A 17,921-nucleotide genomic window follows, 5' to 3' on the forward strand; every position below is an offset into this window, starting at 1 on the left:
ATACAATCCTATGTGGAAGCTGCATTGAGTTAGCTTTGATTAATTCACAATCTGGTCTATTTTGACAACTATGTAAGTTATCCAAATTTGTTATGAGAAAAGTTATTAATTCCTAGTTGTATTTTAGTATCTTTTATTTGCTCTATAAATAGCTTATATTAAGAGAGGCTAATATCCTCATTCATCAAAGCAGCGCAATATTGAAAGAAACATATATACAATGGCCTTTTACAAAGTTGGTATCCTTTCTCTCCTCTTATTGTCGGGTAAGGCTTCTTTGATGTATAGTTTAATCACAAGAGTTAAATGAGCGGGTTCGATTGAACTTGGGTGGGTCAGATGGACTGAGTTATTAAATAGGCAAGTCAGTTACTTGGCTAGCATAGGCTGAATCAAGATGATCTATCATAATTCATACCCCAAAGCCGCCCAACTATTATCTAATTTTTCTCTTATTGTTTTCTTATAATTTGATTACTTTACAAACTAAACTAATAAAAGTTTAGTTTTTTAGGACACCAATTTAACCTGTATCTATTTTTTTTTTTTTTTGCACGTATGTCCTCTTGGTACTTCAAATATGCGTTGTTTTAAGTTAGGGTTAACAAATTAAAAGTTTGAAGTTTCATATGGCTTAAATCCAAACATTTCTACCTGAAGTTTAGGCAAAATGTCTACAATTCAGCTGTATGTGGATGAACTTCAAGAAAAGTACCTGAATTCTGGCAAAATGGCTGAAGTTCATGCAAAGATGACTAAATCCTGCCCTATGTGCCTGAACTTCGGATATCGCATGTCTAAAATTGTCCTGAAGTGAGTAGCTTTGCAATTTTTATGCACTACGAGTATCGCTTAAATGGTGGTACCAAAATCAAGTGTATGTGCACTTCATCCACTGAATAAGACAGGTCAAAACGGGTTAAGCAAATAAATGGCGGGTCATGCACGCGAATTACATTTTTTTCATGAGCTAATTTTGAGACCCATTAACTTTAATTTGCTGCACACATCATGCTTTCAAGCCAAAAATATATCTTTCCATCCTTGCTTTATGTTGATTTGGGTGTTTTTATAGGTATATTTCTCTTGGGAATTGAAGTGGAATATGCAAATGCTAAGTCATGTCTCCAAGTTTGTGACAGGAATGTTGCCTACATGACTTGTCCTTCTTCAGGAGATGAGCAAATTAGTGGAGTATGTGAAAATTGTTGCACAGCAGATGAAGGCTGTAAATTATTCCGTACAGATGGATCATTAATTTGCACTGGAACTAAAGATTAATATAATCCATCTTTAATTGTCAAAATGTAATGATTAAAATCTTTGTTATTCGTATTTGTGTATAATAAGGCCTGAGTTATTACTCTGGCGTATGATGTGTAATTGTAATGTTTTTCATCCTAGCTTTTAAAGATGTCAATAAAAAGTACTTCATATGTTTCAATTTTATGTTGCATTCTTCTTTAGACCGTTAAAAGACCTAAAAAATTTCATTTTACTCGTAATGTGATAATATATAAACAAACAAATATATTATATATATGTGTGTGTGCGCGCATGCGTGTGTGCATGTGTGTATCGTGAAAATACTCAAGAGACTACTTTAAACCTACCCGAAACTTAAGGACACCATTTTAGTCATTTTCTCATTTTCCTTATCAAAGGATACATATTTAGTTGAACTTAAAATGACGTTGTAAATTACTGATGACAATATTTTGTTTCGGTGAATTTTTTTTCCCTCTTTTATTATAGAATCCTACTATTATTAAACAATTAGCAATCCTAGTCACAATCAAATCTATTACTGGTAGAAGGGAGAGAGACATGGCTTGAGGCTTCTCACTAAGATGGAACCAATTCTCGAAAAATTGAGTGAGTTTGCAATAACTACCACAAAAAGTCAATAGAAAACATTCGAAATGAACTCCAGTAAAATCCCGCTCTAAAAAATAATAGCTGACAGATGTATATGTATACGTATAATATACCTATTTTATATAAGTTTACATATAATATACCTATTTTATACAAAAATATACGTCTAACATACATAATCAACATCTAAGTTTTGTACATTTTGACTAGCGCCTGTAATTAATTTCGGCTAATGGGCCAAAAATGAAAAAATCCCTGTGCTTTTAGGTATAACATGTATAGTCATTAATCTCAGACTCTTCCCTGGATTCTCTTGGAGCTAACAGTAGAGCAAGGGGATGAAACCTTACAATCTCCTTAATTACCATCGTAGGTATTTGAGTTTCTGAATATCAGTTTGGTCAATTGCCTTTTCCTTTCCTTTGAAAACTTCTCTCAAGTTTGGCCTTGTCAACGCCACAACTTAATTAAAAAATGTCTGAAGTTGATCTTGGCAAGCCATGCCAAACTTCAGGCAAAAATGCCTGACATTTAGCCTTGGCAAGTCATGTCAAACTTTAGTCAAAAAAGTCTGAAGTTGGCCTTGGCAAGCCATACCAAACTTCAGGCAAAAATATCCGATGTTCGGCCTTGACAAAGCCACACTGAAGATAAAAATGTCCAAAGTTTTCTAAACACAAATATTCGCAACTTCAGTCACGTATGTCTGAAGTGATTGCAAAGAAGATATATTTGTGCAAAAAAAAAAAAAAAAACATATCGTGAGAAGTTAAAAAGAAAGGGAATTTTACACAAATAATCGGTCGGATTATTGTTTGCTTTTCCTAGTCGGTATACATAGTTTTATTACATTGATTATATACGGTTTTATACATATTATTCATGAGTATACATATATTATGTATCCGCCAAGTAGTTTTTAGTTTTAGCGATTGGGTGGACGGATAATTAGATTAATTTCTCTTTATATAAAACAAAAGAGCAATTCTACCTATGGTCATGGTCCTGCACTACTGGATCATGGATGTATATATAATCGTTCCGTATTAATTAAGTACAAGTGCAATTCTAAATTAACTTGTTCAATGTATAGGATGAGCCTGATGGCATTGACTTTTGAATCCAGGTTTTTTGTCTTGTCATCTCTTTTATTAATTTTAATTGAATTAAAGATAAACTTGTGCACATCTATGTTTTTCTATGTATCCCTCATGAGTCATGACTCATGACTCATGTCTTGAATAAAAATTTACTTAAAAGAAAGGTATTCCAAAAATTCAGACAGTTAGGTATGGGATAATCCTTGGGATAAATATAAATTTTTAAAATTGAAGTACAATCAAAGTTTTCTATAACAGTCATCCCCTATAATTACATTTCCCAATAACACTCAAGTTTTCTTTGAAATCGATTTTTCAGCATATTTAATAGTTAAAAATATCCATACAAACAACGTCAATACAGAGAAGCAATGCAATGTGAAGGCTGCATTGAGTTAGCTTTGATTAATTCACAATCTGGTCCATTTTGACAACTGTGTAAGTTATCCAAATTTTGTATGAGAAATGCCATTAATTCCTAGTTGTATTTTAGTATCTTTTAGTTGCTCTATAAATAGCTTATACTAAGAGAGGAATATAACATCCTCAAAGCAGCGCATTCAAAGCAACATATAATGGCCTTTTACAAAGCTGGTATCCTTTCTCTCCTCCTATTGTCTGGTAAGACTTCTCTGATATATTTTGGTCCATAACAAGCTTTCAAGCCAAAAATGTAATCTTATATTTAGGGGTTTTAAATGAGCGGTTTGAGTTGAATTTGAAGGGTCAAACTGGACCGAGTTAATAAGTGGACGGGTTAATCACTTGCTGAAAAATTACTTGGGTTAAGATGGAATAAATTACACAATATTCCCTTCAAATGGGCTGGTCTGTAATTTTTACCTTTCAAATAGGTTGGTTTTTTTTATTTTTGCCCACAAAATCGAACTTATACCTAGCTGGGCATAAATTCTTTAAGGGCACAGGCATAACTTGTGGGATATTATGATGCGGAAGTATAAACTTATGCTTCTTGAAAAAATTGTTTGTCTTAAGGGGCAAAAATTAAAGACCAGCACAAAGTAGGGGCAAAGTATCCGTTAAGATGAGCTGGGTTACGATGAGCTAAATAATGGGTTAATGACCAACCCGTCAAACTCTTACCTAGTTTCAATTTCTTTGTTTACTGTTTAATAATTTGTTGCATGATCTAATAATTTCTTTTATGGCAATATATAATAACATCAAAAAAAAAAAAAAAAAACTTTGGCAAATTTTCTCATGGGTCAATTTGTGCTATATATTTGGCTCAAATCAGCACAACCTTTTGATGGACAGAATTTGACGAGTCAAAATGAGTTGACTTAATAAATGGGTGGGTCAATTGGCGGGTAGGGCTGAATTTGATCGGGTCAAATGGGTTGAATTTTCAAATGAACACTTAGTTGTGCTGAGATAGGAGTGGGGTCAAGATGGCTAAACGATGGATCATAGGCCAACCCACCCACCTAGTAATTAAAGAAGTAGCGCGACAAGATTTCTCATGAGTCAATTTTGGCTACATGTTTAGCCCAACTCAACCCAACTTCCAAACATGCTAAACTGAGAGAGTCAAAATGAGCTGAGCTAATAAATATGCTGGTTGAGCGGGTCATGTTTTTGTTAGTTAATTTTAACACTCCTGGTGCTAATTTGTTGCACACATCATCATTTTAAGCCAAAAATGTAATTTTATGTCCTTGCTTTGTGTTGATTTGGATGTATTTATAGGAATATTTCTCTTGGGAATTGAGGTGGACTATGCAAATGCAAAGTCATGTCTCCAATTTTGTGATGATAATGTGGCCTACATGACTTGTCCCTCCTTAGGAGATGAGCAAATTAGTGGAGTATGTGAAAATTGTTGCACAGCAGATGAAGGCTGCAAATTATTCCGTACTGATGGATCATTAATTTGTACTGGAACTAAAGACTTATCCATCCTTGTTAATATGTAATGATTGTTCTTGAGTGTACACCCCACCCTCATCATACCTCACTTTGTGAAATTATACTGAGTATGTTATTTTTATTGTTAATATATAATAAATAAAATCTTTATTATCCGTATACGTCGTATGTAATAAGGCCTGAGTTATTAATTGCTCTGGCGATTACTAATGTGTAATTCTAATATTTTCACGCTAGATAATTTGTCTAAGCTTTTAAAGACTTAAATAAAATTGCTGAAAATTGCCTATATCTTAAATTTGGGGTTGAAACTCCACCTTTTCGGATCTCATGCACGAGCTTCAAAACTCCAAAACTCATGAAAATGGCTGTTGAAATTCGAACGCAGCTATATATTTTCCTTTTTTTATTATAGAATCCTACTATTATTAGGCAATTAGCAATAAAAAGCATTCAGAAAACGCGCCATGGATGGATGAAGAAGAAGCATCGTCTTAGGGGTCAACTTGGAGATGGCATAGTGTTAGAGATACTGATATGTCTCACCGCCAAGCCTCTCGTGCGAGTCAGGTGTGTTTGTAAAGTTTGGAACACTTTGATACGACACGATCCTGACTTTGTCAGGTCCCGCATTTGCTCTTTCTCATGCCCGTGCCTTAGCCACCTGCCTCTTGCTTGGACTGCGTGTTCTTCTTTCTAAGCGCTTATCACCTTCACGACACAATTTTCTCCCCACGATTTTATTTACAAGTCGGGCCTCTTTGTTATTTAAACAGGGGAGGAATCCCGATCGACTCAAATCATTACAATGGCCTTGTTTGTTTTTATATTTGTTTAGCAAATGGTTATAACAGTTATCGGGTTTACTTATACAATATATCCACAGGGACGATCAAAGCTTTGCCATTCTCTATGGGACATTTCATAAATTGTTTCTTGGATTTGATCCGGTCACGGAAAAAATACAAACTGCTTCATGGTTTTGGCAGACAAAATCGACCAACCGGTCAATATTCTAACTCTAGGAACCAATACTTGGAAAGAACTAGGTTTTATCCCTAAAATGTCTTTATTAATTCTTTTGATTATATTTCCTCAATGGACTACTTTATTGGAGGACACTGTACGTGACAAATTTTGCTAGCAGAAGATAAATAACTGCAATCATAAAACAAATATGAGAAAAAATCATTTTATTGATATTTTATGAGTACAACTCTGGATGTATCCCTTGATTCTAATCTCCGTGTTGTTCGTCTTGATTCAAGCTCCAATATAGTGTCTTTCTCGAATGAAGGATGGACTTATATCAATGCGTTGAATCTTCGAAAAACTTTGACCAGCACTTTGGATTGTTCTTGAGGAAAAAAGTCTCTCGAACTCTCCTTGTTGAAGAACTTTGGAGAAGACTTATGTAGACGTCGTTGCTCTCCTCTGCCTCTAGTCAAGATTCTATGTCACTTTCAAAATGTCTTAAAAAGGGGATGTGTGACCCCTTTATATAGTAATTTTTACTTGACATAGCTTACTATGTTACATATTTGTGGAACATAACTATACTTTTTAATAATTAAGTTTAGTAGTTATCATATTATATTTTTACAACTTATAGCTACCCACTTTTCTATCAATTAACTTACCACTCCCCACACCCCTATTTTTAGCTGCACACTTTCTCTGTCCCCCCTTTTCCTAAATATACACGTTTCTAACTCCCCATCTCCCCTAATTTCGTGCTTTTCAAATCAGTTTCTGATTTCTTTCACTTCCTTTTTTTTACATTGTATTAACTGCTCATTAATTTCAACCTTTTACCCCCAAAATTCAACTCTATTTCCTAAAATATGTAAGATTCCCTATTATTTTTGCGTTTTAAACGACGAATATATATTTGAATTCATTTATTGAAATATTTAATTCAAGTTGAGTTCATAATTGAGGTAATAACGTTTTCACTGCAACTTTTTTATTTATTTTTTATTTTTCTGAAATTTTGAAAAATATATGAAAAATATATCTGAAATATAGTCAACAGAAACCAGAATAAGTAATATTGAACATATTAATCAAAATATAATTAAAAAATATAGCCAAAATATAGTCATAATTGAGGTAGCAACGTTTTCACTGCAACTTTTTTTTTTTCTGAAATTTTTCTAAATATAGTCAAAATATATGAAAAATATTTCTTAAATATAGTCAACAGAAACCAGAATAAGTAATATTGAACATAATAATCAAAATACAATTAAAAATATAGCCAAAATATATATATGAAAAACAACTAAAAAGTTCAGAAAAATAAAAAAGTTGCAATTACACGGTGAAACGTGTAATTCAGTTGATGAACAAATCAAGATTTGCATGATTTATGGAACATTAAAAAGAGATTTTTTTTTAGTTATATTTTGGGGGAAAATATGAAGAGAGTTTTTGAATTCAAATTTTATGTGAATGATTAGATGTTGAATGAGATATGTGATTAGATATGGAAGAGAATAAGATTTGCGTGATTTATGGAACATTAAAAACAGATTTCTGTTTAGTTTGAAAAAGATTTTTTTTCCTTAAATAGAGGCATTATTTGTTCAACAGTTCCGTGTATTTAGTCTATATTTTGGCTATATTTATGCGACGCGTCCAGGACCTAAATATAGGAAAAACCAGCTACGAATTGTAAATAATGAACTTGTAGTTATAGCTTGTTAGAAGCAGCTAAAAGGTAGCTATTTGTGAAAATTTTACCTTTATATATGTATGAACTAGAGTTTGGGGTATTTTAGTCTCCAAGTAATTCTAGCGGACCTTGGGCTAAAAAGACGTGAGTTGGGATCGTCTTGTAGAGGCCCAATTTAATGGACTGATCCAAATGTAATTTGAATTTCATTCAAGTCATGTAATTTTGACTTAATAATTATTCCGACTTTATTAACCAAATTTTGACGTGGTCAACATGTCAATAACTTAGAATTTAATCCAACTTTTGTATGAATTAATTCAATTATGATTTCGATGTCTACAAATACGTTCAATCAATAGTCATATCGACTACTTCGATTTCAGAGAGGAGAAGTTTGTGGTTCTTTCACCCCTAGAAGAGATGAATATAATGCCAACTACATTGTGGGAAAAGATGTCTTGTTTCCGTCCTCCATCAGTGACACATATAAAAAGCACTATTTGATATCGGATGATGATGAGGTTTCTATGAAATTTAATTCTGATGATCCAAATTTGGAGAATGTTGCCTTGCTTAAACCAAAAAAGAGTGACACAGAGCCGATATAATTTTAGCACGAAAGAGCCTTATTAGTGCTCCAGCTTCTTTGGTGTTCCCCGATCATTTTCTGTTAACACATGTTAGCAGTTTTGTTGAGAATATTATTCCATTAACATTTATATATCAAGGTTCAGTTTGAAAATCGAACAAGAGAATTAGTCAAGGTTATGTTTAGTTTTCTAGTTTGATTTGAAGTAAACATTGCTAAATATGTGTCTACCAATTTATGGATTATGCATTGTTATTAAACTTTAGTTTCGACCAGTTTTTATTCTACATTGATGTACCATTAGATCGAATATATGTTTATGATGATAGATGTGATGCGATTGACATTAACATATACCTTTTCTTGAAAATGTATATGTGTAGAACAGAGATATCGCTTCACAATCAATTATTTAGAAAAATAAACGATGAGGATTCCACAAGTCGCGCCTCATCGTTATTCAGACAGAACAACGATCATTATCTGCGAAAATTATTGCAATGGCCTTTTTCTTTTACATAGACTTACTGGATTTACTGATAAAATGTCACCACAGGGGGAGATGAAAGTTTTGCCATCCTTTCTAATAGATGAGTAAATTTATGAGTGATTTTTCAATGGCCTTGTTCTTTACATAAGATTTTCTGAATTTATAAGTGATGTTTCATTCATAATATATTTGCATTGCTTTAACAACGAGCCGGCCTTATTAGTGCCCCCAGCTACTTTGGTTTTATCCGATCATCTTGAATTAAGACGCGTTAGCAGTTTGTTGAGAACATTATCCCGTTAACTTTTATTTTGAAAAGGAATCAAACGAGAGAATTAATCGAGATTTTTTTGAGCCTTGATATTTTATTATAAATTAATTTGAACACACAGGTAGATTGTCAAAATCTTGCTTAATCATCATTAGCTCCCTAAGATATTTTACGCATTTGCGCTAGTTCTTGTTTGGCTAAAAAGGTTATATTTCCAATGATTAGTCATTTGATAATTTCGCGATTCCTCGTCTCGTGTAGTAGTACAATGGTAAAATGTTTTATGTCAACGGTAAGTTTCAAGACCTTATTTAGCCATATAATAATGCGAGTGTGATTCAAATTACCAAGCACTTTTAGAAAAATAATCACGTGTGAGCCCCAAACGCACACAAATAAGACCTTATTAAATTAAGGAGTGCAAATAGGAAAACAAGCGGAATTATGAAATTAAGAAGTGACAAAAAAAATATATAAATTAAGGGGGATATTAATTTGATAGTTTATTATAAATTAATTTGAACACAAAGTTAGATTGTCAAAATCTTGCTTAATTATCATTAGCTCCCTAAGATACCATGTACTTGCACTAGTTCTTGTTAAGGCGAAAAGGGTTAGACTTTCCCAATGATTAGTCACTTGATAATTTCGCGATTCCTCACTTGATAATTTCGCGATTCCTCGTCTCGTCTAGTAGTACAACGTTAAAATACGTTACACAACGGTAAGTTTCAAGATCATATTTAGCCAAAAAAATAATGCGAACGTGATTCAAATACCAAACACTTTTAGAAAAATAATCACGTGTGAGCCCCAAACGCGCACAAATAAGACCTTATTAAATTAAGGAGTGTAAATAGGAAAAGGAGCGGAATTATGAAGGTAAGAAGTGGAAAAAAATTATATAAATTAAGGGGGGGGGGGGGGGGGGGGAATCAATATTAATTTGATAGTTTATTATAAATTTGAACACAAAGTTAGATTGTCAAAATCTTGCTTAATTATCATTAGCAACCTAAGATACAATGTATTTGCACTAGTTCTTGTTTGGCTAAAAAGGTTAGATTTTCCAATGATTAGTCATTTGATAATTTCGTGATTCGTCGTCTCGTCTAGTAATACAACGTTAAAATATGTTACACAACGGTAAGTTTCAAGACCATATTTAGCCATATAATAACGCGAAGCGTGACTCAAATTACCAAACGCTTTTAGAAAAAAAATCTCGTGTGAGCCCCAAACGTGCACAAATAAGGCCTTATTAAATTCAGGAGTGAAAATAGGAAAAAGAGCGGAATTATGAAGGTAAGAAGTGGGAAAAAATATATAAATAAAGGGGGGAAATGCATATTAATTTGATATTTTGTTATAAATTAATTTGAACACAAAGTTAGATTGTCAAAATCTTGCTTAATTATCATTAGCTCCCTAAGATATCTGTATTTGCACTAGTTCTTGTTTGGCAAAAAGGTTAGATATTCCAACGATTAGTCATTTGATTATTTCGCGATGATTATTTCGCTATTCCCTGTCTCGTGTAGTGGTACAACGTTAAAATATGTTACGTCAACGGTAATTTTCAAGACCATATTTAGCCATATAATAATGCGAGCGTAATTCAAATTACCAAACGCTTTTAGAAAAATAATTACGTGTGAGCCCCAAACGCGCGCAAATAAGACCTTAATTAACGAATTTATTAAATTAAGGAGCGCAAATAGGAAAAAGAGCGTAAATATGAAGGTAAGAAGTGGGAAAAAATGTATATAAATTGAGGGGGAAAATGCATATTAATTTTGTTCCCTAATGTAACTTAGCCAGATTTTATCATGTATATATATAGTAGAAATTGGTAGAAAAAACACAAAAACCTGAACTTTTTTCTCAAATTCTTCATATGATAAGTGATGGATTTTGAGAGTTCCATTAGTATTGAGAAAACTTGTAATAAAGATGTTCCTTCACCCTTTCGTGGCCTAAGAATTCTCTTGGTTGATAATGATACAACTTCTTTGTTAAGCATAGCATCATCCCTTGAAGAATTTTCTTTCAAAGGTACTTCTTTTTATCTTTCAAGACTTGCATTTTAAAGAATCTACACCAATTTATATATATATATATATATATATATATATCCTTAAAGTTCTCTCATGTATGTTATGGTGAAACCAAAATTTTTACGCATTCAATATATAAAGAAGTAAATATATGGAGAAGTCAACGCGATTCAACATCTATTATATATCCGCTCATATGTATCTAGCTATTTTTCTTTTTTATTGGGAGGGGGATGGGGGTTGGGGGAGGGGATGTTAAGACAAATCTATAATTATAGTTAAAGATGTGAATTTCTTAAAAAGTGCAACGACATGGTAGCAGAGGAAGCAGAGGTTTTGATTCGAGTTCACGTCACACTACAATTATTACACCATGTATATATCATCCTTGTGACATTATCTGAGATTGATTTTTTGTTTACACAGTAACTACTAGTGAACTAGAAACTATAGCTCTGTCCATTCTCCGGGAACAGATCGATCAATTCGACCTTGTCATGGCGGATGTCAACATGCCACAAATGGACTGCTTTGAGTTCATTAAGTCCACTCGACTCATCAAAGACATACCTATTGTTTGTAAGACCATAATTTCTCAAATTCTCAATTATGAGACTCTTGAATAGTGCCAATTTTTTGTTTTTGTTTTTGGATACCTCATTTGAAATTTGTTTCTCATATTTCATTTGTATTTAGTAATGTCATCAACTGTGAAGAGGAAAATGGTGGAAGAAGCAAAGGACCGAGGGGTACATTTCATTCTGACGAAGCCAATTTCAACAAAGAAACTCAAGAATGTTTGGCAACATGTATATATAAACCAAATAGAATCAAGTCAAAAATCAGAACACAAGGCTCATAATCCAATTGAAGTAATGGACAGTACACCTTCTGCTAATAAGAAAATCCAAGACAGAAAAGGCAAAAACGTAGTGAATCCTTCAGAGACTTTTCAAGATCGAAAAGTTGGTTCATCACTAGAAAAAGATGAGGCAGAAGGGTCTAGGAGAATGAGAAGTACTGATGAGGAGAAAAAACGTAAAAGTTCTGATCCAGAAGAAGAAAAGGATCATCCTTTGGTTTCACAAATTGCTACGGAAGGACAAAAGAAGAAAAGGCACCGCATGGAATGGACACCAGATCTTGAAAATAAATTCGAGAAGGCCCTTCGCAACTTAGGAGAAAAAGGTATGTGTATAAAGGACTTAGTTACTATCACAGCAAAAACCCATGTGTATTTAAGCAAGCTTTCTTTTGAATATAATTTATTTAACTACCAAATCCTCATCTTTTATCGATTTAGCCCGTCCCAAACTCATTCTGCAGCTGATGAATGTGCCAAATTTGACTTGGAGACAGGTCGCAAACCATCTGCAGGTATCTGAATTTGCTTTGAATTTTGTCATTACTAATCACCATTGTACTATTATCTGTTGTTTTCTTAATTACTATCATTGAACTGTGTCATTAAAGAAAATTAAAGAAAGCAGAGCTCTTGTGCACCGCGGGCAAACCATAATATCAATATCGTACTCATCTAAGATCTTAGTTAGCATCTGATCATAGAAAAGAATAGATGCCATATTCTAGATGTGACATTAATAGTTCGACGTTTGGTCTAATTGTCCTAATTTCTTTCATCATTTTTGTACTTGTGTAGAAATACAGACTCCAAAGACGACAAGCTCAACATATTCAGCCAGCCACTTCCTCTATCGCTAACCAATGTCAAATCATATCGCAAACTCCATCTCCTCTAGTTCCAATAAGTCATGGAGAAAAACAACATTTAAATATTGAAAGTACAATTGGGAACTTCAGTTCTGTGTCCCAAATGTTGGATTTTCCGGACAATGGACATCATTTCAATATGCGTAATCACTTTGCGGACAATGGACATCATTTCAATGTTGGGAATTCAAACGACTTCCCTATGAGCTTCAATGAACCACTTCAAGAAGCATACTTACCTCAACCACCTGCGGTTCCTTCTTTAGTTCCATCGAATGATCTCTTCACAGGGTTGAATGGTTGGAACCAAGAGCCAAAACTCAACAACTTCACTGACGAAATAATGACAGAAAATCAGACCAGCACTCATGTGAATTCAAACGAGTTCTCTATGGACTTCAATGAACAACTTCAAGAAGCCTACTTACCTCAACCCCCTGCAGTTCCTTCTTTAGCTCCACCGAATGATCTCTTCACAGGGTTGAATGGTTGTAACCATGACCAAGAATTCGACAATTTCATTGCCGAAATGATGACAGAAAATCAGATCGACACTTATTACCGTTGGCCTTCAATTAATCCACAAGATCAGTTTCAATGTAACAAAAAACAATGAATCCTTAGCTTATGGTTTGTTCCTGTCATTTTATATAATACTTCAGATTGTTGCCAGCAGGTCGGAATTCTTGATATGGACAAATTACATTTTTGAAACACTTCAAGGCCATTCTATATGTGTTTACAGAAATGTAATTGAGAAAATGTTTGATAGTTTTTCATTGATCTGTTCTGATAAGCCTCAGTAGAACTCAAAGAATTTTTATCTTCTGTTTCTGAAATTTTTAAGGATTGAATGAATATCTTTTTTCTGTCCTCTTTACTCATAAGACAGGGATCTCCTTTTATCTATTTTTATTATGTTCCCATCGCGCCTTTTTTTTTTTTTTTTTTTTTGTGAAAAGGAAGAGTAATATCATCCCTCTTAAAACAAGACGATGTGATTTCTTTTGTTGATGTTATAAAAAATAGCATGAAAAAATGAGGAGGAATCCAAAAGATTAGTGCATTTCTTGGTCTAATTGCCCTTTCTGTTCCTTTCTTTCCATTCTAAACAGAACTACTAATTCAATAATGTTTTCTTATTGGAACTTAATCCAGAAATGCAAACTACTGTAGCATATAAGGAAATGTATAAGTATGATATCGAGCCTATCCCAAATTATTTTTTTGAGCTTATTTTAAGCACAAAATGACTTTAAGCTGGCCAGCCAAACACTCAAAAAAGCTGAAAACAATTTATAAGCAACTTATAAGCCAATCCAAACGGGCTCATACACTACTACAATTGCGTTTTGGTAGTGCCAAAATTACCCTTGAACTATCCAAATAGACCACATATACCCTCGTTTGTTTTCGGCACCAAAAGTGCCCTAACCGTCACTCCAAGGGACTACAAATCCCCCTCTCGTTAATGGACTGCCACAAATGCTGACTGGACAATCAGACGTGGAAAAAAAAATTGCCCACATGGTTGTCCGCTTAGGCAGTCCAAGTGGCTAAAACTCGCCTCCCCTTTAAATCAATGCTTTCTTCTCTAATTTAGAACCCTAATTTCAGAAATAAAAAAATCTTCCCCACTCAAGCAGGTGTAATAATGTGACTAAAATTTGAAACTAAACAAAATCTCGGCTAATTCTCTCGTTCGATTTTCAAATTGAACCTGGATATATAAACATTAATGGAATAGTGTTCTCTACAAGACTGCTAACGTGTGTTTGTTAGTAATTTGTATAGCAAAAGTACTTTGAAACAGTAACTTAGAAATTAATTTCTGAAACTAAAAACAGAAAACCAGTATCTAAAAACAGAAACTGGAAAAATCAGAAGACAGTATCTGAAAATATAGTTTTTAGGAATGAAATCGAGCCCACTGAATGCACAATGTGCCCTTAAGGAAATTATTCCCCTCAATGTACCCGGGGTTGTATGGAATATATTCTTCCAGGATAGAATGATTTACTCGCCGTAGCAGCGGTACTGCAAACTTTGGTGACAGCGAACCACTCGAAGGCTGTAAAATCAAACTAAAATTTTATGAAGTGCAGAAGAAGAAGAAGATTGACGAATTCGGAAATTTCGTAAGGAAAAAAATCTGAGGACAAACGAAATTAAAAATAATCCGGGAAAGAAAATGGGTTAGACGCGCAGATTCGGGTCACTAATCGGGTCAGAATTTGGATTTGTTAATTAATTAAATAATTAAAACTAAATACATTTAGTCCACAAAAATTATCAATCAATCAAATCACAAATTCGGAGTCAAGCCACGACAACAGCTCAACAGTAAATCCTGTTTTCAACTCTTTATGAGCTAAAAGATGTACTTCTCTATATAAGCACAAGAACTTTTTTTTCCACTACCAATGTGGTAGAAATGCTTCTTCCATAAAGCAATAAAGGAACAATTCAAAATTTTCATTTTCCATTCATAACACATTAATGTCATTACACATTAATGCCCAACAGTGTTAACCAAGTATAATTTGGGAACTCAAAGAAGTCGGGGCACTAATGAAGCTCGTTGTAATTGCTAAAACAGGCTATCTCTCATCACGCTTTTCTGCTTCAAGCGTCAAGGTGGCATCTCCGTAATTTGGATCATCAGAGTTAAATTTCATAAAAACCTTGTTAGCCTCATCGGATATCAAATGGCACTTTTATATTTGTCGCCAAAGGGTGAATGCCAAGCCAGTCTTTCCCTCAATGTAGTTGGCTTTATATTTTTGTCTTTTGGGGTGCACACTACTAGAAACAAGTGTTTTTCATACTGATATTTAGTGGGAAATTTATGTTATAAAATATAATTTTTTCACCACATTTTCAGTAAATCAGGAAACAAGTCACAATTGAAATGCTGGGATACTTTCTAATTTTTCTGTGTAAAAATACTATTATTCAAAAAAAATTCACTGATATTTAGTGGGAATAACTAATGAGCATTTTTCATTGGGAAATAGTGATTTTTTGTAGTGGCAAGAATCCCAAACTTTTCTTCCCTAAAGTCAAAGTAGTCCTTAGAACCGTCGAATGAAGTAGTCCGATAAAGTAGCCAATTGAGGAAAACACAATTCCTAGAAAAAATAATTGGAACCTTTGTAGTTGTAGTTAAAAACATGAAGTAATTTGTATTTTTCCGTGGCCTTATCAAATGCCAGAAAATATATACTTGCTTAAGATTACTTAATTTTCAAATATTCTAGCTTTTACCTGATTGAAGCTCAGAGCTTTATGCTTTAGTATATGACTAACCTACTTTGCTATTTGAATACAGTAATATAACCCATAGCATGAAAAATGCCCAATATAAAAGGCGCAACACTAGTCTTTTTATTTTTTCTTCTTTAAACTTTAGTCCTAGAGGGAAAAAAATCCATATATCAATTTACTTGAACAACCAAATTTACTAATCTCTAAATACTTTTCATGGTAACAAAAGCAGATAAAAATTGCAACGTGGCAAATGGGATGGGACTAAAAGACTGTCTTTATTAAATTCTATTTATTAAATTCTATTTTAGACTTCCAAAAAGTTCCTAAGACAATATATAGAGCCCGTTTGGATGGGCTTAAAAAAAGCAGCTTATAAGCTGGAAAAAAAAAAGCAGTTTATAAGCTGCTTTAAATAAGTTAAGTCAAATGGATGCAATTATTTTTTTAGGCTTATTTTAAGCATAAAATGGCTTTAAGCTGGCCAGTCAAACACTTAAAAAAACTGAAAACAGCTTATAAGCTATTTTTAGCAACTTATAAGTCAATTCAAACAGGCTCATAATCCCTAACATTATGGTAAGTTATTTTGTGATATCACCACGAATAAGTTATTTAATATATTTGGATCAAAAAGACTCTTTATTGAATGAGAAGTTTTAAGCACCAACGACATAAACAAATATTTAAGGTACAATACCTACAGACTCTTTTTAAATTTCGCGCGTTCTATTCAGATCTCCTAAACCATACTTGGTCCTAATTATTCCCTGTACTTGTCTTTTCGATAATTGTTATCCCCTCGAACAATAATTGGTCAAATTTACCCCCATGTACTTGCCCTTTATATAATTGTTACCCTCTCAAAAGGAAAATGGAAAAAGAAGGAAAAATTGGCCGTTGTATTTTAATGAAGGAATAAAAAATATATATGGAAGAAGATAAGAAAATAGTTGTTGGAAAGATATAAAAGGAAATGATATTTTAGTTTTTTTTTTTACTCATTAAATTGATAAGATGTGGCTATTATTACACTTACGCGTCAAGCGTCAATTAAAATCACTTGAATTATAGAAAAGTTAAGTACAAGAGATAATTAAGACCAACTATTATTTAACGGAGTAACGATTATAAAAAATCAAGTACAGAAATTAATTGGGACCAAATATAATTTAAAAGAAATTTGAACAAAACGCACCAAGTTTGGAGGGGGTGGGGTTGGTCAGAGATGTTTTTCTGAGTCTATCAAGATCAAAGATTCAAAGTCCCAAATAGACCAACGAGGACGATGTTGAAAAATGAAAGGTCAAAACGTGGACGGCAGGATTCGAACCTGCGCGGGCAAAGCCCACATGATTTCTAGTCATGCCCGATAACCACTCCGGCACGTCCACTTGGTGAAAGCTAAACTCATGTGCAGCATTATTTATATACTAATCTTTAGTCGAAGATTGAACTAATAAGTACCACGTTGTTTCCACTGATCTGGACGTAGTAATTTTTATTTAGTGGTTTTAAAGATTCTCTACCCATACGAGACAGAGGCGGATCTAAAATTTAAATTTTAGGGATACAAAATCTTAGATTATTTTTAGCACTATATATTTCTAAAATTATGAGTTCATATTTACTATTTAGTATAATTTTAGTAAATTTTTATATATAAATTTATACCCCGCATCGAAAATTTGGGGTTCAATTGAACCCATCCGCCTCTGATACAAGGCCCATTAAATTTTAATGTTTTCACTGTTGTTTAGAACTCGGTTTTCGTTATTACGAACTTCACATTGTGGTTTTCTTGCTATAGATTTGGAATTCTCATTTTGGAATTCTTTCAGAGTATCAGCCACAACGTTTATCTTATATATATAAACCTTTGATGAAATAGAAGCTAATTTAAAGAAGATGACTTGTTCATAGAAGCAGCGTGGGCCGGCCAGAATATAGAGACCTTGTTTGGATGGA

The 17,921-nt window shown here is 33.3% G+C and overlaps 2 protein-coding genes and 1 non-coding gene across 3 annotated transcripts; 2 read left to right on the plus strand and 1 right to left on the minus strand.

The window, feature by feature from the left end:
- The first annotated feature begins 3,480 nt into the window (after positions 1-3,480).
- LOC132618726 (proteinase inhibitor PSI-1.2-like) lies at positions 3,481-5,114 on the plus strand. Its single transcript, XM_060333723.1, has 2 exons — positions 3,481-3,599; positions 4,689-5,114. Exons 1-2 carry the CDS (start codon positions 3,554-3,556, stop codon positions 4,913-4,915), a joined length of 273 nt encoding a protein of 90 aa, XP_060189706.1. The 5' UTR covers positions 3,481-3,553; the 3' UTR covers positions 4,916-5,114.
- Positions 5,115-11,452: 6,338 nt separating this feature from the next.
- LOC132618146 (transcription factor BOA-like) lies at positions 11,453-13,490 on the plus strand. Its single transcript, XM_060333209.1, has 3 exons — positions 11,453-12,143; positions 12,259-12,332; positions 12,616-13,490. The coding sequence occupies exons 1-3, from the start codon at positions 11,654-11,656 to the stop codon at positions 13,300-13,302; spliced, it is 1,251 nt and encodes a 416-aa protein (XP_060189192.1). The 5' UTR covers positions 11,453-11,653; the 3' UTR covers positions 13,303-13,490.
- Positions 13,491-17,265: 3,775 nt separating this feature from the next.
- TRNAS-AGA (transfer RNA serine (anticodon AGA)) lies at positions 17,266-17,347 on the minus strand. Its single transcript has one exon. It is a non-coding gene; the product is annotated as a tRNA-Ser (tRNA).
- Between the last annotated feature and the right edge of the window lie 574 nt (positions 17,348-17,921).

Source organism: Lycium barbarum, chromosome 11 (genome assembly GCF_019175385.1).
Source record: "Lycium barbarum isolate Lr01 chromosome 11, ASM1917538v2, whole genome shotgun sequence".
Classification (NCBI taxonomy): Eukaryota; Viridiplantae; Streptophyta; class Magnoliopsida; order Solanales; family Solanaceae; genus Lycium; species Lycium barbarum.